This window comes from Coenobita brevimanus, chromosome 92 (genome assembly GCF_032717465.1).
Source record: "Coenobita brevimanus isolate Jiangsu-jjx chromosome 92, ASM3271746v2, whole genome shotgun sequence".
Taxonomy (NCBI): domain Eukaryota; kingdom Metazoa; phylum Arthropoda; class Malacostraca; order Decapoda; family Coenobitidae; genus Coenobita; species Coenobita brevimanus.
Window position 1 is genome coordinate 14,019,202 of NC_137045.1, and position 21,798 is coordinate 14,040,999.

Sequence of the window (21,798 nt, forward strand, 5' to 3'; positions counted from 1 at the left end):
CAGCAGTGTGAGAGAGCAGTTTAAGAGCAATGTGAGTGACAGCAGTGTAATAACAGTGTGAAAGAGCAGTTTAAAATTGTGTATGACAGCAGTGTGAGTGAGAGCAGTGTAAGAGCAATGTGAGAGAGCAGTGAGAGTGAAAGCAGTGTAAGAGCAATGTGAGAGAACAGTGTGAGAGAGAGAGCAGTGTAAGGCGCTTATGTGTAAGAGTAGTATGAGTTCAACACACAGGAGTACGAAGTGTAAAAGCAGTGTGAGAAAGTGCAATACAGTATAAGTAAGAGCAGTATGAATAAAAGGCATATAAGTAAGACCAGTATAAGAGGAGTAAAGTAAGATTAGTATACTTAGGAGTGTAAGAACGTAAGAGGCATTTAAGTAAGAGCACCGTAGATAAAGCGAACCCCAGTAGTGAGATAAGAGGTGAGGGGGTGGTGGCGTTGGCCGAGTGGATATATTAGTCGAGATATGGCAGGTGTTTGGCTTTACATCGTCTCATACACCAACATGGGTACACGGATTTTACTCCTGCTCTCTCTCACGGCCATGGGTGAGTCTGGGTGTGTCTGTCTGTCTGAACTGCGTCTCTGTTTCTTCTCTAACACACACTTTCAGTTTCTCTCTCCTCTCCTCTCCTCTCTCTCTCTTTTCTTCTCTAACACACACTTTCAGTTTCTCTCTCCTCTCCTCTCCTCTCTCTCTCTCTCTCTCTCTCTCTCTCTCTCTCTCTCTCTCTGATAATGGTTATGATGATGATGATGATGATGATGATGATGATAATGGTGATGACTGTGGTTATATAAAGTGTGATGTTGCTGTTGTTCCTGATCGTGATGATGATAATGATTATGATGATGATGATGATTAAAATTACGATGATGATGAGGATGACGATGACAATGAATGTGATGCTGCTGCTGCTGTATCAAATAATGATGATGATGATGCACCTATGATGATGACGACGATGACGATGATGGTGAAAGTAATGCAAATGCTACTCCTGATGGTGATGATAATAGTGATGTTGATGGTAATGCAGTTAATGATAATGATAAAAATAAAAACAATAACAATAACAACAATAACAGCAATAAAACAATAACAAAAACGATAATAATAACAATAATAATAGTAATAATAATACTTCCCCACAAACAGGGTCCGCCTCTCGCCGTGGTGTGGTGGAGAATTTACTGTTGGATAATGGACTGGAGAGAGGGGAGTGGGGGCCCATTGACATATGCCCAGACAACTCCTTCGCCTTTGCCTTCGAGATTAAGGTGAGAGAGAGAGAGAGAGAGAGAGAGAGAGAGAGAGAGAGAGAGAGAGAGAGAGAGTGTTACCTATATCCAAAAGCCTCACTCACATAAACACTGAAGGAGAGTTACATAAAATTACAAACACTACATAGATATATCGGGTGTATCGGAATGCACATTTTGGTGGAAGGCCCGCAGGGATTCGAAGCTCGGCGGAGTAAAAAGCTTAGGCGGTCTGTCCCATAGCGCCTACGCCTCACTCCTCAGCTAGTCTTGAAATACTATGTGAGCTCTTCAGGAATAATCATAGTAATTTTGTTGGTCCCCGAAACTTACGAAACTAAATGAAAGCCTTGTGTTTAATACCTATTGTCACTGGCTGCATTTAATTCATTGTGGAAATTATCGTTCTTATTTTTATAGTCATTACACGCTTCCATTATCTGATTTTGCCTGCCTAAATCTTACTCCTGTCCTTTTCCAACTCTCTCTCTCTCTCAATCTATCTATCTATCAATCTATCTCTTTCTAGTACTCGGAACTGGGCTACGTGGACGACACCGCCGCCAACGCCATCAAACTCTACTGCAGGGACGAGACGGGGGCGCTGACGGGCACCACCATCAGCACGGAGGGGCAGTACGGGAGGTGGCTCGGTCAGTTACATAGATTATACAGATCTGAAGGGCCCTGCGGGGTGGTGATCCGGCATTGGTGTTAAGAGGTGGTGTTATTTCAAGAAAGGGTAGTACGGGAAAAGGATATGAGAGAAAGAGAGAGAGAGAGAGAGAGAGAGAGAGAGAGAGAGTTAATACACAGATCTTTTTCCATCGAATCATAATGGTAACAGAAAACAAAAATTAATAATGACAATACAAGAAATAATAATAATAATAATAATAATAATAATAATAATAATAACAAATAATGCTATAATAATAATAATAATAATGATAATAATAATAATAACAAATAATAATACCATAATAATAATAATAATAATAATAATTTAACCGGATAATAACAAATAAATGAAGAATATACAGAGGTACACATGGCTAAGGCTGCATCCCTTTTTAACTTGGCAATCTCTTCTACGGACACTGTGAGGAATGGAGTCTGTGTGGATAGTCTGGCGTGTGAGGTGGAGTCAGGAATTTCGGAGACTTATCTGACGAGTGGATGGATATGTGGTGCTTTATTTACTGGGCGATCTGTTTGATGATTCATCTGTTTGATGATTCATCTGTGTGTGTGTGTGTGTGTGTGTGTGTGTGTGTGTGTGTGTGTGTGTGTGTGTGTGTGTGTGTGTGTGTGTGTGCATCATACCACACCACTCCACACCACACCACACCACACCACACCACACCACACCACACCACACCAGGCATGCGTACCTGTCACGGAGGGGAGTACCTGGAGGGGATCCGGGCCAACATCGTGCCGGACTTGGGCTTCTCCGGGGACGACCTTGGGGTGGACAACGTGCAGATGAGATGCTCGGACGACACGGTGCTCGACGGCTGGGGGGGCGTATATCCCAACGGCACCGTCAGCGATGACGAGGTGAGGCGACGACGGGGTGAGTGAGGTTTGTGAGGGAGCGACAATTACATCCAGTAAGTGATGTTGAGGTAAGACGACGACGGAGTGAGTAAGGTTTGTGAGGGAGCGACAATTACATCAAGTGAGTGATGTTGAGGTGAAGCGACGACGGAGTAAGGTTTGTGAGGGAGCGACAATTGGATCGAGGTCTGTGGAGGAACCAAGATATAAGCTAGTTTTGAGAGTGCGCGACGGCCTGTATGTGTTGTGAGGAAGGCAATATAAGATTTGTGTGGGAAGGACAATGTGAAGAGATTAATTTTGTGTGAAAGAGTATCGAGTGTTGAAGACAATGAAAAAGTATTTCATTTTCACCGTTTTCTTCTTCTTTTCCTCCTCCTCCTCCTCCTATTCTTCTTCTTCTTCTTCTTCTTCCAGGTCATGCCCTTGAATCAGGAGTCGGACGAGGTCGATGAGGAGATAATCGAGATTGTGGAATTTAAGTTCAATTCCTCAGGTAAAGTATTATTAGCAGTAGGGTTTGTGATGATGATGATGACGATAATAACAATGATGATGATGATGAAAATGATAAAACTGTCACTGGTAACGATAACACTAATGACGACCTTCTACGACTCCCCCCCCCCCGACAGAGCGTGTACGTGACTACGGTGTGTGGGGGTCGTGGGTATCGTGTTCCCCAGGCAACCTAATTTGTGGGCATCAAAGCAGAGTGGAACCGGAACACACCGTGGACGATGATGCCGGACTGGTTAATATCATCATGTTTTGCTGCACTGCGCCGGAGGAGAGAGGAGTGAGGGGAAGTGAGGGGAGAAGAGGGGAGGAAGAGCAAGAAGAAGAAGAAGAAGAAGAGGAGGAGGAGGAAGAAGAATAGGAAAAGAATTGGAAAGAAAAGGAAGATGTGAAACCCGGAATATTTCACGGACGATGATGTGGAACTGGCTAATATTATCATGTTCTGATGTACTGTGCCGCAGGAGAGAGGGGACAGTGAAGAGGGGAGAAGAGAGGAATGATACAGGGAATTACCGAAGAGGGGAAGAAATGAAAGGGGAGAGGGGAAGAGTGAGGAAGAAATGACAATGAAATAGTGATGATGCGAGGCTAGTAATATTATCATGTTCTGTACTGCGCCTTAGGAGAGGGAAAGTGAGGGGAAATGAGGGAAGAGGAAATGCTAGGAGAGGGAAAAAGGAGGAAATGGAGAGAATGGGAGGAAAGAAAAGAGATGATGCAACACTAGTCAATATCATTATGTTCTGCTGTTATGTAGAGAGAGAGAGAGAGAGAGAGAGAGAGAGAGAGAGGGGGGGGGAAGGGGGGAAGGAAGGAAATGAGGGGAGGGGGAAATGAGGGGAATGGAAGGAAGGGTTAAAATAAGGAAAGCATGGGCAGTGATACGAAACTATAATACTTTTCCTGAAGCTTGGCCTAAAATTCCCATCCTTCCATCTTGAATGCTGAGTACTCACAAATTATCAACATTAAAATATGGCACTAGTCACGAAGAAGTGCCATGGAAAGGATGTAGAGCCGTAGTACTGTCTTTTTCTATCACTGAGCTACGAGAAATAAGATGCAAAATGACGAAAATCTGAGCCAAGTTAAGGTGAAAGAACTGTAGTCAATGTAATTATGCAATGAGAAGAAGGGAAATAGGGGAATGAAGGAAGGAAAGGATTGGGCTAGGAGAGGGGAAGAGATGAAAGGAGAGAGGAAAAATGAAGGAAGCAGAAAAAAGTGACGGAAAGAATTGAAAGGATAAGGGAAAGGAATGAATAAAAAGGGAAAATAATGAGGAAAGAGGGAAAGGAATGAGTGAAATAGGAGAGGAATGAGTGAAATAGGAGAGGAATGAGTGAAATAGGAGAGGAATGAGTGAAATAGGAGAGGAATGAGGGGAGAAGGGAATAATAAAAGGAGAGGAAAAAAAAAAGTAAGAGACGGAGATAAGATGCAGGAGGGAAAGAAAAGATGGAAGCGAAGAAATGGAATGGGGAAAAGAGAAGGGAAGAAATGAGGGGGAAAGGGGGAAAGACAACAGTGGAAAGGAACATAAGGGAACGAGAGAAGAGAAGAGACTGGAAAAAAGGGGAAAGAAAAACCAAGTCAAACTATACAGTAATAAAGAGTAAAAAATGTAAAAAAAATGTATCAATGTATCATGAATAAAAATACCAATAAAAACCAATGAAATACGAGGGTTATTCATCTACACAGGCCCTGAATGAATAACTTAGAGGCCCCTATGACTCACTCAGCTGAATAAAATCGTCTGGCATTGAATGCTAGCGTTGTCCCAAGCATGAGCTGTTTATAACTCTGCTTGATGTATTGTGCTCAGAATCTGTGCGGTGAAGAATGACTGAGCTCTTTTCTGTGTGTCTGATTCCTGCCTCCTGCATTTTATTGTATATATATACAGTATATATATATATATATATATATATATATATATATATATATATATATATATATATATATATATATATATATATATATATATATATATATATATATATATATATATATATATATATATATATATATATATATATATATATATATATATATATATATATAGGTGGGGGCGCTCACCATCCGCTCACTCGATGTATTGCTGCTCTCGGGTGTCTGACCTCCTCTCTTCCATCCTTCTTTCCTTCCATCCTCTTCTGTCTTTCTATCCTTCATTCTTTCCTTGTCCTTCTGCCTACAGGTGACTTTACACTTCCTCTTCTGTCTTTCTTTCCTTCATTCTTTCCTTTTCCTTCTGCCTGTGGGTGACTCTACACTGAGTGACATGCCAAATGGTTTCCTGTACACCAGGAAAACATTTACTACGCTGAGTGGTAACCATATAACCAAATTTTGGCACCTGGTGGTTTAGTGGGTAATAATTGCGCTCCAGTCGGATTGAGCCGGTGAAGGTTTATATCCAAGGGATGGTTGGGGTTGATTGCTCATATAATGCCACTCAGGGATGAGTGAGGCTGGTCACTCTCATCTTAAATGTCGAGACCAACTTCCTAGCCCAGGGCTCCTACGCTCCTCCTGGGGCAATGTAGGATTGGATGATGATGATGGATTATATATATATATATATATATATATATATATATATATATATATATATATATATATATATATATATATATGGACAGATGGATACAATATATATATATATATATATATGGACAGATGGATACAATATATATACTGTATATATATATATGGACAGATGGATACCATCTATAGATAGATACATACAGTACATACACTGATACAAAAATAGACAGATACAGAGACAGACAGATACAGACAGACAGACAGATACAGATAAATACAGGCTTCTAGCTTTTGGTTTCTTTTTCCTAGCGTAAACAACAAGGATACAGACAGATAGAAAGACAGACAGATACAGACAGGTGTAAACAGTAGCCTGCTTCCTGATTGCCTTAAGAGACGACGTGGTGCGGCTGAAGCCAACAAATGACAACCATGTGTCACTCATCTATTCACAAGTTTCGCTCAAATGTGTCCAGTGGTTTTTAGGAGAAGCCACACATTCTCAGGCTCCTGTGACTCACTCTCAGCTGAATAAAATCGTCTGGCGTGAGGTGGAATGGAGCTGCCTTGAGCACGAGTGAGGTGAAGAGATACCAAAATTAAATACTATAAAAATGATAATGATGATGATGACGACTGTGATAATGATGACGATGATAATACTAATAATAAATCATACCGAAGTAGTAGTAGTAGTAGCAGCAGCGGCAGAGTAGTAGTAGTAGTAGTAGTAGTAGTAGTAGTAGAGTAGTAGTAGTAGGTGTAGTAGTACTAATAAAATAATAATAGTAATAATAATAATAATAATAATAATAATAATAACAATAATAATAACAAAAACGCCCCAGCCATCCTTTGACCTTGCCCCGTGACCTTGACCTCTGCCTGACCTCCACAAGAATTGAATCACACTTTTCCCTCTCCCCCCTCCCACATAGTGCTTGGGCTAGCGTAGTGTTTAGTAAGTTTTCATACATACATATAGATACATGCATTGATACGCAGATACATATATATATACATCCATCCATCCATCCATACATACATACATATACATACCTATACATACACAATTACACATACATCCATACATACACATACATACACACATACATATACATACTTAGAAACGGACTCAAGAATGTGAGAACTGAAAAAAGGTATGTGTAGGAGAGGCCCGTGTTGATAAGAGCTAGGTTATGTGGGGTAAGAGTTGTGTGGGTAAGAGTTATAAGGGTAAGAATTATAAGGGTATGAGTACGTAAGAGTTGGGTGGGTAAGAGTTATATGGGTCAGAGTCGTGTGGGTAAGAGGTATAAGAATAAGAGTCGTGTGGGTTAGAGCTGTGTGGGAAAGAACTGTGTTGGTAAGAACTGTGTGGGTAAAAGTCCAGTGGGTAAGAGTTATGTGAGTGTGAGTTAATGTGGGTAAAAGTTACGTGAGTAAGAGATATGTGGATAAGAGTTGCGTGGATCAGAGTTATAAGGGTAAGAGCTGTGTGGGTAAGAGTTATGGGGTAAGAGTTGTGTGGGTAAGAGTTATAGGAGTAAGAGCTTAATGGGTCAGAGTTATAAGGGTAAGAGATGTGTATTGTATGAGTAAGAACTGTGTGGGTGGGTAAAAGTTGTGTAAGAAAGAGAGACACGATGATGTGGGAATCAGAGGGTGATAAATGTGTGTGGGGGCGGTATCGGAGTGGCTATATTAGTGAGAGCCAACAGGTGGTTCGGCATCTGTCAACACACACACACCGCCATGACAACACCGCTACTCCTGCTGCTCTCCTCTCTCGTCGCCCTCGGTATGCACATTCTCCATTACTTTGAGACAGAATGGATGATATTTTGTTATTTTCCCAGTGTTTTCCCTGACATTCTGGTTAGTATGGTTGATAAATTGGATAGTCAAAGCACTATCTATGTCTGAAGAAGCACGGAACACGGTTATGCACAAAACATAGGCCTTTATCTCTAAATGGTGTTCTGATTAACTAGAGTGTTTTCATGGCACGTCAGCGGATCTTGTGGGAGGTTAAAATTATCTGTCTTAAATCATCAGAATGTATCCAGCCTCAGACTGAGTCCGAAATAGCATTCTTTCAGTTACCAGCCAACTTCAGTCACAGGTTATTGATGACTATATAAAGTACTTTGTGTGTGTGTGTGTGTGTGTGTGTGTGTGTGTGTGTGTGTGTGTGTGTGTGTGTGTACGTACTTAAAGGAGACAATATTTAAGATTTTTCATTTTCTTCTATTTATTAACATTCTTCTTTCACTGACACTTCGACTTCTAACAACCACCTTTGTCCACTGTGCACAGGGGGCGCCACCCCCCGGGGCGTGCAGGAGAGCATAACCATCGACAATGGGCTGGACAGGGGGGAGTGGGGCGCCGTTGACATCTGCCCATCAGGGTCCTGGGCATTTGCCTTCGAGATCAAGGTGAGTCACGCTAAGATCTCACCCTTTCAATCCGATGACGTATTTTTCGTATGATTCCTGCTTCCTCGAGACGATTTTACTTATATTTAGAGACTTCAAGCTGGATGGGATAGATTAAAGCTTTGGTTTACCCTTCCTAAGCGGCATCAGATTGTCTTTTTTTTTTTTTTAATAGCTACATCAAAATTCAATATGCGACATCGCTGTGAAGGCCTATAAGAATAAGCGCCATTAACCTTTTCAGTAGATGAGCTTCCTTAGCAGCATCAAATCGGCTTTTTTAACCATAATATGATTTAAAATACACCATGGGAGTCAAGAGGCTAAGCTAGTAATAGGCAAGTGGATCTGTCGACAGGATGACGTGCGTGGCGCCATGAAATCGTCAGAGAATGTAAAGAAATGAGCGAGGCGAGCAAATGAATAGGCGGGATGGGCTATAATTTGATGTGAGGTGGGCCGTGGACAGACAAGTTTACCTTCTCAAACTCTGTGTTGCAGGATTTGTGGTTTAAATAGTGAATAGATTTTACTGCAAACATCTAAAAATGGAAGTGTGAGGAGGTGAAAAAGATGATAATAATAATAATAATAATAATATTAATAATAATAATAATAATAATAATAATAATAAATGGGCATGTGTGATTAAGAAATGGGTAGATGAGTTGGAACTGTGATGGGGTGGGGGTGGGGGTGTCATGAGAATACCTTGTTAAAATGGATTATACAGACCTAATAGTTTGAGCGGAGTTATATTTTATTACAAAGTTTTCTCCAGCAACAAGACCAGGACAAGCTCGATTTCCTCTCATATACCTAACCTCTCGCGACGCAGGTAAAAACTACCTTAAAATGCCTTCTGCGCTTCCTGACTATTTGCCAAACCCTTGAGAGGCATTTTATGAACATTACATACGATCATCCCATATAAGCTACTACTACTACTACTACTACTACTACTACCACCACCACTCCACACCTGCCTTGACCTTTCCTCTCTCTCTCTCTCTTTCTACCCCTTCAGTACGCGGACCTTGGCCACGTGGACGACACCTCCATCAACGCCATCAGGCTGTACTGCAGGGACGCCAATGGGGCGCTGACGGACACCGCCATCAGCACGGAGGGGGAGTGGGGGGAGTGGCTCGGTCAGTTACTTAGTTTTTACAGATCTGACGGTCCCAGTGGGGTGATCTTTAGGTCTGCGGGTCATGGTGCTGGTAATGAGAGAGAGAGAGAGAGAGAGAGAGAGAGAGAGAGAGAGAAATAATAATAATAATAATAAATAATAATAATAATAATAATAATAATAACAACAATAATAATAATAATAATAAAATAATAATAATAATAATTAAAAAAATAATAACAACAATAACAATAATAATAACTGAAGTACCACAGAAAAATATGATAGCGAAGTAAAAAGTGACAAAGAAAATGAGACAAAAAAACAGCTCAAGCCGTTCCAAAAGGTACGAGAGAGAGAGAGAGAGAGAAATCAAAACAGAACACTCTCACGTCGTCCCCCCCACAGGCATGAGAACGTGCTCCTCCGACTACTACCTCACCGGTCTCCGCGCCAATGTCGTTCCTGATATGGGCACCTTCGGGGACGACCTGGGCATGGACAACCTGCAGATGTCGTGCTCTGACAACACGGTGCTCGACGGGCTGTACGGCACCCCACAGGCACGAAGCGACAGCCAGGTGAGAGCATGGGAGGGCGAAGCGACGACTTGGGGTGCGTCTGAAAAGGAAAACAAAAAAATGAGTAAAGGGTGAAGAAAGAGGGTATTCTGAGTGAGTTTTGGGGTGAAATTAAACAAGAATTTGAGTGAGTTTTGGGGTGACAAAAGGCAATTTGAATATGAATGAAGAAAACAAGAATTAAGGAGAGCTTGGTGAGAAGAAACGAAAACTGGAGCAGGGAAGCGACAGTTTGGAGGAAGTCTGGCTGGGGAAAGGAGACAGTTGAATGGGTTTTAGAGTGAAAACTATCCATCAATCCAACAGTCCATCTATCTACCTATGAACCTGTATTTTTATCTCTGCCTATCTATCTGTCAATTTATCTATACCTATCTTCATCAATCTATCTCATTTTACCCCAGATTTCTCTCTCTCTCTCTCTCTCTCTCCTTTCTCACAGGTCGTGCCTCTTTCTCGGGATGTGACCAAAATCGATGACAGGGAGGTTGAACGTGTGCAGTACAAGATCAGGGTCTCAGGTAACGGGGAAGGAGGAGGAGGAGGAGGAGGAGGAGGAGTGTTTGTGGTTGAATTAAATTTAGTAGTCGTAGTGTTTGTGTTAGTTATATTGTGACATTAGCAGTAGTGACATAGTAGTAATAGTAGTATAAAGAAATAGTATTAATTTACAATGTAGCCTTCAGTAAACACGACAGTCCTGGTATAACTGTACGAGTAACTCAGATCTTCACCGTCTCACACCCTAAAATTGTTATACCTGAAAATCACCTTCACATCTTTTAACATTCTCTCAGATTCACACACCTGCCATTTTCACACATCCCAGACACCCCATCTCACCCTCACACTCACATCTTCACACTTACACAATGTCACATCTTCACGCCTACACATTCTCACATCGTCACACTTACCCTCAACATCTTCAGGCATACACACTCTCACATCTTCAGGCATACACACACTTACATCCTCACGCTTACACACTCGCACATCTTTCACAATGCTAAAAATTTACACACATCTCAAGACCTCCTAAACCTCACACTCGCACACACACAACTTTTCTCACGCATCTCAGTCCACTCAATCTCACATTACTACATTCTCACCTCCCAAACGTTTTTACACATCTCGAAGACCCCCTTAAACGTTTACAAACAAAGGAGACTCCCCATTAAGCATTCACACATATCTGAGGTCCCTAGTAAACGTTTTCACACATCTCAGCCCTCCTCCCATCTCACATTCTAAGCCCCTCAACCTCACATTCTCGGCCCCTCAACCTAACATTCCCAACCCCTCAGTCTCATATTCCTAACCTTTCAAACTCTCAGTCTCAACCTTTCAGCCTTACAGTCTCAACTTCACACTGCCACCCCCTCCCCTGTTACCCTAACCATACATTCTCAACACTCCACATTTTCAGCCCTCTTTAACCTCAAACCACACAGTCTCAACCTTCCTTAACCTCACACCACACATTCTCAAGCCTCTTCAGTTCCCCCTCAACCTCACATTCTCCACCCTTCCACCTCACGTTTTCCTCAGACCTGACCCGGGACTACGGCGAGTGGGGGTCCTGGTCTTACTGCACTGAGGGTCTACGAGTTTGTGGTCTCGAGAGTAGCGTAGAACCGGAGAGTGTGACCAATGACGATGCTGGACTGGTGGACGTGATCATGTTCTGCTGCTCCGTGGATTGAGTAGGAGGCGGGAGAAGAGGGGAGAGAAAGAGAGAGAAAGGAGAGGGAGGGAAATGGAGGAAAGAGAAGGGGGGAGACGGGAAAGAGCCGTAGAGACGAGAAGTAGTGTGGGGAGAGAGAGAGAGAGAGAGAGAGAGAGAGAGAGAGAGAGAGAGAGAATGGAGGGAATGAAAAAGACCTTGAGTGAAAATCGTGGAACACTGACAAGAATAAAGTGAACAGTCGTCATCGTACTGAAGGGGTGAAGATAATAAATAAACCAACTCGCAAACCACACTAACCTCTTTCATTCTTCCTCATGCTCTCTCAACACTCGAAGAATCTAAATAAGTTCCTTTCACGGTACTAGGAAATTACAAGACAACAGTAAGGAGCATGCAGAGAGCACAACACCCACGCCTTACATCTGGAGTGGGAGCCTGACCTTTGACCTTGCCTTGTGACCTTGGCTTTTGATCTGTTGTTCACAAAATAAAATTACTTCATCCTTGCGTGATCCTCAACATTTCCACTAACTTTGGTCGAAATCGAATAAAAACTGTTTGAACTGACCTTGGCTTTGTTACCATGACCCTTGACTTACTGTTCTCAAAATTGAATCCTTTTATTCTTTCCTGATCTTCAACCTTTCCCCTTGGTTTGGTACAGATCGAATAAGTACTGTTTGAGTTGTAGGATCGAACCCTTGACCTTATCCTCTGATCTTGCCCTTCGATCACCTCATCCTCACACAGCTCAATGACAGGGATATCTTTTTTATTTTTTCATTTTATTTCTATGATCACGAAGCTACTGAATTCATATTAAGGTTGACTTTTTGAGCCTGATGTTATTATTTTTTTTTTTATATATACACAATTATGATCCATACATTAAGCTCCACTTCCACCCCGCCGGGCAGTTTATTCGTGTGTTTTCAGGGACGGCTCGGTAACTGCCATCAATGTCTACCCTGCACTATCTTTTCATTTGGTCCTCCCACTGCCACACCCACACCCACGTCAGCAGACTGAGCCGTCCCCGCAACACATGAGATACTGCCACGTGAGTTTCCAGTGGAGCGCTATTCATGGACCACCCTGTACACAGCCTTAATAAACCCCTTCAGTACGACTCTTCCTAAACTGAGTAAAATCGTCCGGTGGTAGCGAGAATAAGCGAAGTATGACGTCATCCGGAGCCTTGGGGGGGGGAAGTTCAGGATCACAGTACCCTAACCTCCGGAACCCCTAAGAGTCGTAGGAAATAATAAGACGGACTATTAACGATACCTGTATTATGAGATCAGCAATATAATCACTCGGTCACATCTCACCTTTACCTATACTCCTTTTACTCAAACATGGCCTAAAACTGCCATTTCTCTATCATCAGTGCCGAGCTGTAACAGTCGACTTACTTTAGAATATACTGTTAGTCACGAAGAAGCGCTATGAAAAGGATGCAAGGCTGTAGTACTGTATATTGCTGCTATGGTGACATGTGAAATAGTGTACAAAAGGGAAAAAATCTTGGCCAGGTTAAAACTGAAAAGGTATAGCTGATAATGTCCTCCGGTAGCTTGAAAAATGTTACAGTAGTCCTACATAAAGAATAACAACACACTCCCGAAAAACTCATGCAAATATAAAGGCTACTGATGCATGAACTTTATAATTTGGAGTCAAAGTCGCCGGTACCTTTGTTATTGTATACTCACTAATTGGCTATGCATCCTGTAAACAACCGAATTAGCATAAAATTTTGAGCGGAACATTATACAGATAGTTCCAGTGTTCCATGTCCAGTGCAACAGTGCAAGATAAAGAAATTGTTGTTGTTTTTGACCATGCGAATAAACATTTGGACCTAACGTTAACTTTTCACTGATACAAATTATTATTATTTCAACATGAGAGAGAGAGAGAGAGAGAGAGAGAGAGAGAGATCCCTTTTGCAAACAGCTATTTCCTCCTTAAATTGAAAAGTATCGTCTCACTTTTCTGTGTCGTTAATTTTTACCTTTAACAATAACAGGTGTTTCATAATTTACCTCAAAATGAAAGACAAAGTATTAATTGTTTTCACCTTACTCACAGTCTTGGCCATACAACATAAGTAACAATAGTAAGAGATCTCAAACACTATATTCTAATTGTGAGTAGGATCAGATGTTTGGATCCCATTCCAATGCATGCCATAATGAGTACAAATGGTTAGTAAGAATCCACACTAATATCATACTACGTTAGGAGAATCATATGAACTCTCACAAAATCCAAGCAAGAATCGTAAGGTGACAAGGTGATTAAGATTATACAGAATCACTCTATAATTGTAGGTACAGTTAATAAGACTCCACGTTAAAGCCACACCATAATTACTAAGTGCCAGTAGTTAATGATTTCTGATACAAGCAATACTGACATAAGGATCTAAGGAAAAATCAGAGAAAATTACTGGAACATTGGCGTGTGAGATTGATCAGGCGCTCCGACTTCCGTCTCCATAGCACCATCCACGTTCCTTCCCTCTGCCATTCTACCCTCCACTTCCCTCCACATTCGAACCTCCGTTTAGCAGGCAATTAAGATCTTCATAGCACCATCCACTTCCCTTTCGTCTGCCACGCTACCCTCCACTTCCATTGCATTATTACCCCTCTTTTCTATTACTGCATCCAAGTACTTAAACTTCATTCAAGTCTCTCTATTCTCCAGCACATCACACTGAGAGTTTCCCTCTCTCTCAACAGCCATCACCTTATTCCTGTCAACTTCACTTTCAAAACACGGCACTCATCATCATCATCATCATCAGAGGAAACTATCACCAGCATCCCTAGCGAAATGAACCATGCATTTCTTCACTGAACATGCAAACCTTCAGGATTTACAGCTCCACTCCACACGAGAATCACACAAGGAAAACAGAAGAAGTTACAAATCTCTTTTATTGGTTAGTAATCTCGAAAGTCATAGTTGTAAATATAGTAAGATATCACACTATAAGTACATCCTCAGTAGAGATGGTTAGTAGTACGTACCCATGAAACCTCAAGTGTAAAGTGTACGTAGAATTGGTCAGTAAGATCCAAATATTAGCTCTTCAACCCAAGGACGCCTTACTGTCGTCTTGGTACCTCCATTTAAGCCACTTAGGTTAAACTTTTCGAAATGAAGAGATTAAGTAGTCTTCATTGATACCCTCCAAATATTAACCTCTCTTTTGCTGAATGAAATCCTCTACTATCAACAACAACAAAGTTAAAAACGTCACTCAAGCGAGTTAAATCCAATTACACAGGTGAGCAGAAATGGTTAGCTGGAAATACTGGACGAAACCAACCCGGACAGGTCTACATGCAAACAAGGCACAGTCTGAAAGTATGAATGGGTAATAACTTCACAAGCTACTAAAACCTGACACAACCATCCGCTATTATACACGTGAAGTATAATTGGTAAGGGATTTCTCAGACTTGTGATACTTGACGGAACCACCCCCGACTGGTCTAAGTGCAGAGGTGAGTAGGCATATTCTAAGTAAGGTTTCTAAGGCGTGTGTTACTTGAACGGTACATGATGGTCTAAAAGTACAAGACAGCAGGCATACCCTATCTGTAGGCAGGATTTCTCGTGCCTGTAATGTGAAACCAACCCCGACATCAGAAAAATACATCTAAATACATAAGTAACCATGCATACTTTGTTTTCTAGGTAGGAATGGTTTATTGAGTTAAGTGCAATTCATATAGCATATTCTAACAGGCGGTAATGGTTAGGTATTTTTTCAGGCTGGCAAAAATAGACAAAAACCAACCCGGACTGGCCTAGATGCAGTAGAGGGAGACGTCAGTGAGTCCAGCATCATCATCAATGTGCCCCTGTTCCACCACTGTCTGTATGCCCGCCACCTCCAGCCCCGGGGAACAGAAGGACCACTCACCCCAATTCCCGTTCAGTCGGATCTCTCCTGAAGGGGTGGAAGAGGGAGATGGGGAAGGTTTAAGCGAGGTGGACTGGATTTATAGGAGGTGGAGTAGATTTACAGAAGATGGAGTGGATTTACAGGAAAAAATGAAGTAGATTTTTATATATGATGGAGTAGATTTATAGGACGTGGAGTAGATATATTGAAGAAGGAGAAGGAGTAGATGTATAGGAAAGGTTGGAGTAGATTTATAGGAGGAGATGGGGTAGATTTATAGAAGATGGAACGGATATATAGAAGGAGATGGGGTTGATTTCCAGAAGAAGAAGTGGATTTAGAAAAACTGGAGCAGATTTACAGAAGGAAGAGATGGAGTAGTTGTATGGCTATCAAGTGCACGGGGGCCATTTAAAGCAGACAATGGAATGGAGGAATGATTGAAGGCTTTACTAACTGCTCCATCGATATTAATATGCTAAAGAAAATCGTCTGAAGATACAAGGGGTGAAGTAAATTGTCAATCAATCAGTCTCTCTCTCTCTCTCTCTCATTCTCTCTCTCTCTCTCTCTCTCTCCCTCTCTCTCTCTCTCTCACCTTCCTGCACCGCTGGCTTTACCGCCCTCACCAGCTCCACACGGCGTCCGTCCACCTCGATCCACTCTCGATCCACCTTCAACGAGTTCTGAGGAAAGGAGAAGTGCATCAGAGAAGAAACTGGAGTGTGGGAGGGGAAGGATTTGCGAAGCAGGAAAGGGAGGAAAAAACAAACAAAGGAACAAACAAGAATAATAAGGTAAGCGCGCGATACTCTCGTATTTACTGTTGCTCTGAAAGATAAAAGGAAAACGCGCACGCGCGACCTTTCAAACTGAGTACTGTGTTGCAAGAAGAACAAGGACAGAAGAGTGCAGAAGGTTCGTATTAAAACAGCTAGCTTAGGAACATTATCGTAAACTCATTGCAGTAATTAATATACAAGGCGTCCTCTCTCTCTCTCACTCTCTCTCTCTCTCTCTCTCTCTCTCACCTCACGTCTAGGGTGCTTCTCCTCCCCTGTAGGCGGAATAACACCATCCATGCCGTCCAGCACAGTGCCGTTCGTACACTCCAATTGAATATTGTCCACGGCGAAGTCATCCCCGAAGGTGCCTTGCTCGGGAAACACTCGCAGGCGGAATCCTATAAGGTGTTCGCCGGCCGGACACGAACGGACACCTGAGGATAGAAGTACCACCGGCATCGTTATTGTCGTCACCTGACCAAATACATTCCCCCCACACTAACACCTACGAGGACTCCCCCTGGTACTCGACCCACCCCGGCACTCGACCCACCCTGGTACTTGACTCACCCTGGTACTTGATTCACCCTGGAACTCGACTTACCCTGGTAATCGCCGTAGTCCCCCTCCAGGCTGGTAATGTAGTCAGTGATGTCATCGTCCTCGTTCTCGCAGTAGAGCTTGACTGCGTTGCCTCCCGTGTTGTCTACGTGGTCCAGGGTCTCGAACTGAGAAGAGTTACAAGGATAAGTAGTACCTCAAAATGTTTTATGACCCATACCGTGATACCATGTCTACATGGTCCAGGGTCTCATACAGATAGTTCATCATACAACAATAGCAACTAATAATAATAATAATAATAATAATTCTACTGCTGTTGCACACACAGAAACCGCTGCCCGTCCATTCCAGGCGTATGGAAGCCAGGCGCTAAAATACACACCTTGAAATCGAGAGCGTAGGCGGAGGATCCCTGGGTACAGTAATCCGGTGCCCCGTACTCCCCCCGCCACCCCAGCCCGTTGTTGACGTAGATGTGCTCGTACTGGGCGCTCACCAGGCCGCACCAACACGCCCCTGGGAGGAGGAGGTGGCTCAGTGGTTAGGGAAATGGTCTGCTGGTTGAAAGGTCGCGAGTTTGATCTGGGTCTGAGGCTGATTAATAGTAAATTAGGTATGAAGACTGGGAGGGAGGGAGAGAGGCAAATTGGGTCGGAAGGTAGGGAGGTGGGTAGGAAGGTAGGTAGGTGGGAAGGCAGGCTTAGTAGGACGGTAGGTAAGTTGGTAGGAAGGTCGGTAGGTAGGTAAAAGCAGGTTAGTTGGTAGGTAGGTAGAAAATAAAAGCAGGCTGGTGGGTAGATGGGTAGAACAGGACAGTAAATTAAAAGTAGGTAGTAAGTAAGCCAATATAGTTCGATAAAAAGGACTCACCAAGGACAAGGAGGAGCAACGTAGAGTTCTTCATGGTGTCTGGAAGGTGACTGAGTGTGTTCCAAGTGCTCCTCGCATTATATAAGGGCCACGTTCCCTTCGTCCCTTGAGGTTTCGTCACACAACTTCCTCAGCGATTTATTCTGCTTATGGCACTTTATCTTCCTCTTCTCTGTTACTAATGAAAACCCTGGGGATAAGAGATAATCATAAGATAACATATGGGACAATATTTCATGGGGTAATTATAAAAAAAAAAAAAAAATCACCGAGAGACATGCGTTGCGAAGTCTCCCACCTGACAAATTGATAATGGGTAACAAATTTTGATTCAGCTATAAAATTATCCATCTGCCTATCTATCTATCTGTCTTGTCTATATCTCCTTATATCTACAGGATGTCTATCTATCCATCTATACCCTTTACGTGTACAGTATCTATCTATCTACCTATCTACTTGTTATCCAATTGACTTATCTAGCTCACGAGAATAGCTACTCTCTCTCTCTCTCTCTCTGTATAAGTGATGTCGACAGGTGTTGCTTTCCCATAATGATGATAAGAGATAACTATACATTAACACACACACACATATACGTACATGAAGTGCACACTCAAATACATCACACACACACACACACACACACACACACACACACACACACACACAAAGCCTCATCCTTCACCTCTTAAACTCATCCTCAACCTCCTCCTCCACCTCCCTACCTCCTCCTCCACCTTACTATCTCTCCCTCCACTTCTCAACCTCATCCTTATCTTGTCAGCCTCATCCTTCATCAACTAACATAGCCAATACCTAACATACATACATACACCTACATACATAAACATATACATATTCTGTCTACATCCCTGCTACCTACAAACTTCCTACCTTCGTCCTTACCTATGCACTACCTACCTACATTTTTGCATACCTATTACCTTTCTCTACATACCTACCTATTTCCCTGACTACTCTCAGTCCTATCAACGATTTTACCCCCTATATTTCTACTTTGTCTAAATACCTACCTACCAACCTACTACCTACTTACCTACCTACCTATTCTACCTGTCTCTTCCTTATCTACCAACCTTTCCGTCTCTTCTCTGTCTCTTGCCTCCCCACCCACCCACCTACCTTCCTGTTACCTCTTTGCATACTTTCCTGCCTGTCTGCCAACCTGCCTATCTGCTACTTCCCCGGTCTGCCTGCCTGCCTGTTACTTCCCTTGCCTTCCTTCTTGCCTACCTGTTGCTTCCCTGCCAGCCTGCCTGCCTGCCTGTCCTCGCTGCCTAAGGAGGTGTGACCGTGCAGGATCAGAGACAAGGCCAACTAACTCTCTGGATCCCTCCCTCCTTCCCTCCCTCTCTCTCTCTCTCTCTCTCTCTCTCTCTCTCTCTCTCTCTCAATCAATCAATCAGAGGAAAGGGAACCAAAGGAAGAGGAGGAAAGGAGGAAAGAGGAAAGCAGTTAAAAATGAGACAGGCAAAAAAGGAAAAGGAGGAATGGAATAGGAAAAGAGAAGGAAAGAGAAAATAGAAATGATGAGAGGGGAAAGAAGGAAATGAGAATCAAGGGAAATGAGATAGATAGATAAATAGACAGATAGACAGAGATAGGATAGACAGACATGTATACAGACAGACAGATTGATAGACAGATAAGTAGGACAGACAAGCAGATAAACAGATAGACAGACTGAGTGATAGGAAAATAGACAGATAGACAGATACAAATACGAGTGAAAAATGAATGTTAGTGAAGTGGATGGGTATGGGTGAGTAAGCTTGGTATTATCATTATTATTATTATTATTATTATTATTATTATTATTATTATTATCATTATTATTATTACTGCCGCTACTACTACTACTACTACTACTACTAATGCTACTGCTGCTGCTATCACTACAAAAACTACTATCATTATTACTATTTTTGAGAGAGAGAGAGAGAGAGAGAGAGAGAGAGAGAGAGCAGGAAATGGGGGTGAGGGGGATCCGGACGTGTTCTTTATGAAGAGAAAAACATGACGAGGCTAATGGACCGGAATTACTGAGAGGGAGGGAGGGAGGGGGGAGAGGAGAGGAGAGGAGAAGGAAGGGAAAGGGAGGGACAGATAGGTGGAGAGATGAAGGGAGGGAGGGAGGGTGAGGGAGGAAAGGAGGGAAAGAGAAATGGAGTTGAGAGAAAGCGGGAAGAAGGACGGAGGAGAGAAAGAAGGAAGGAGAGGGGGAAGGAGTAAGGAAGGAGAGGAGAGAAGGAGAAGGAAAGAGGAAAGGAGGGGAAGAGGAAGATGGGAAGAAGGAAGGAAGAGGGAAGGAGGGACAAGGGAGGGAGGAGGGGAGGGAGAGAGAAGGGAAAGAGAAGGGAGGGAGGAAGAAACGGAGAGGGAAGGAGGGAGTGAGGGAGTGAGAGAGGGGTGAAAAAGAGGAGGGAGGTGAAAGGGAAGGTAAGTGGACAAGAAAGTTGAGGAGTAGGGAAGGAAAGGAGACAAGAAGCGAGAGGGAAGGAGGACTGACTGAGACGAGAGGGAGATGAGACGGAGAGACAAGGGAAGGAAGGTAGGAGGAGGGGAGGGGAGGGGAGGGGACAGAGTTGAGAAGAGGATGGAGAGAAGGAAGCTTACAGAGGTGAGAGGGAAAGGAAGGAATAGGTGGGGAAAGAGAGAGGAATGGAGGTGAGTGTGTGTGTGTGTGTGTGTGTGTGTGTGTGTGTGTGTGTGTGTGTGTGTGTGTGTGTGTGTGTGTGTGTGAGAGAGAGAGAGAGAGAGAGAGAGTAGGCAGAGGGGGTAACTAACACAAAACCAATATACCTTCGTCCAGTCGCCAGCACGCCCGTCACAATTTATGCAAATGTCATGCACAACACAAACAATAAAACACAAATGTATGCACTGGGCCAGAAATGTCATGAATGTGTGTGTGTGTGTGTGTGTGTGTGTGTGTGTGTGTGTGTGTGTGTGTGTGTGTGTGTGTGTGTGTGTGTGTGTGTGTGTGTGTGTGTGTGTGTGTGTGTGTGTGTGTGTGTGTGTGGTCTAGGTTATTATGAAATGTATGAGCGCTCTTTGATTATGTTTATCTGTCTGTCTGTCTGTCTGTATCTGTCTGTCTGCGTGTCTGCCTAACTGTGCAGAGGTGGGAGTAAGACTGACTGACTACCATTAGAGAGTTTCCCTACCTACTTACCTCCTGCCTCTCTATCTTCACACCTATTACCTGCTTGGCTCTCTGCTTACCTGCCAATCTACCAACCTACCTACTTACCTACCGAACCTCCTACTCAGTTATCTATTCACTACCTGTCTATATTGAGTCTACCTCGCTGTCTGCCTACCTGTCTGCCTACCTATCTTCCCGCCTACCTACCTCCCTGCCTGCCTATTTGCCTGCCTGTCTGTCTGCCTGCCTAGGGGGGTGTGATCGTGAGAGGTCAGGTACGAGGCCAACTAACACTACAACTACAACCCTCCTCATTCATTCATTCATTCATTCATCCTTCCCTCCCTACCTCTCCCCTTCCTTCCTTTCTTTCTTCCCTCTTTTCTATCTTCGTTCCTTCCCTCCTTCCTTTCTTTCCATCCATCCTTCCGTCGTCTTTCCTTCCGTCCTTTCGTGGTATTTCTTTTTTTTTTTTTCCCCCGTCCGTCGGTCAGCTCTCTCTCTCTCTCTCTCTCTCTCTCTCCCTCTCTCTCTCTCTCATCCGTCTCCTTAATCTCCCTTTTCTTTTATCGATCCTTCCTCCCTTCCGTCGCTATTCCCCAGTTCATTTCACTTTCTCTCTCTCTCTATTTTTCTCTTTTTTTGTGTGTGTTTATTTTTTATCCCCCTCTCCTCTTCCGTTCTCTCTCTCTCTCTCTCTCTCGTGTGTGTGTGTGTGTGTGTGTGTGTGTG

General features: G+C 43.1%; 3 protein-coding genes across 3 annotated transcripts; 2 read left to right on the top strand and 1 right to left on the bottom strand.

Moving 5' to 3' along the window:
- Positions 1-546: 546 nt before the first annotated feature.
- Positions 547-5,192, top strand: LOC145412091 (vitelline membrane outer layer protein 1 homolog). Its single transcript, XM_080282008.1, has 6 exons — positions 547-550; positions 1,162-1,283; positions 1,795-1,918; positions 2,650-2,844; positions 3,464-3,637; positions 5,179-5,192. The coding sequence occupies exons 1-6, from the start codon at positions 547-549 to the stop codon at positions 5,190-5,192; spliced, it is 633 nt and encodes a 210-aa protein (XP_080138134.1).
- A 2,466-nt stretch (positions 5,193-7,658) lies between these two features.
- On the top strand, positions 7,659-11,766 carry LOC145412092 (vitelline membrane outer layer protein 1-like). The gene is made up of 6 exons (XM_080282009.1): positions 7,659-7,704; positions 8,223-8,344; positions 9,372-9,495; positions 9,885-10,057; positions 10,500-10,578; positions 11,612-11,766. Exons 1-6 carry the CDS (start codon positions 7,659-7,661, stop codon positions 11,764-11,766), a joined length of 699 nt encoding a protein of 232 aa, XP_080138135.1.
- A 3,811-nt stretch (positions 11,767-15,577) lies between these two features.
- LOC145412093 (vitelline membrane outer layer protein 1 homolog) lies at positions 15,578-17,928 on the bottom strand. Its single transcript, XM_080282010.1, has 6 exons — positions 17,895-17,928; positions 17,407-17,540; positions 17,065-17,188; positions 16,707-16,894; positions 16,274-16,361; positions 15,578-15,720 (listed from the first exon to the last, which is right to left on the bottom strand). The coding sequence occupies exons 1-6, from the start codon at positions 17,926-17,928 to the stop codon at positions 15,578-15,580; spliced, it is 711 nt and encodes a 236-aa protein (XP_080138136.1).
- Positions 17,929-21,798: the final 3,870 nt, after the last annotated feature.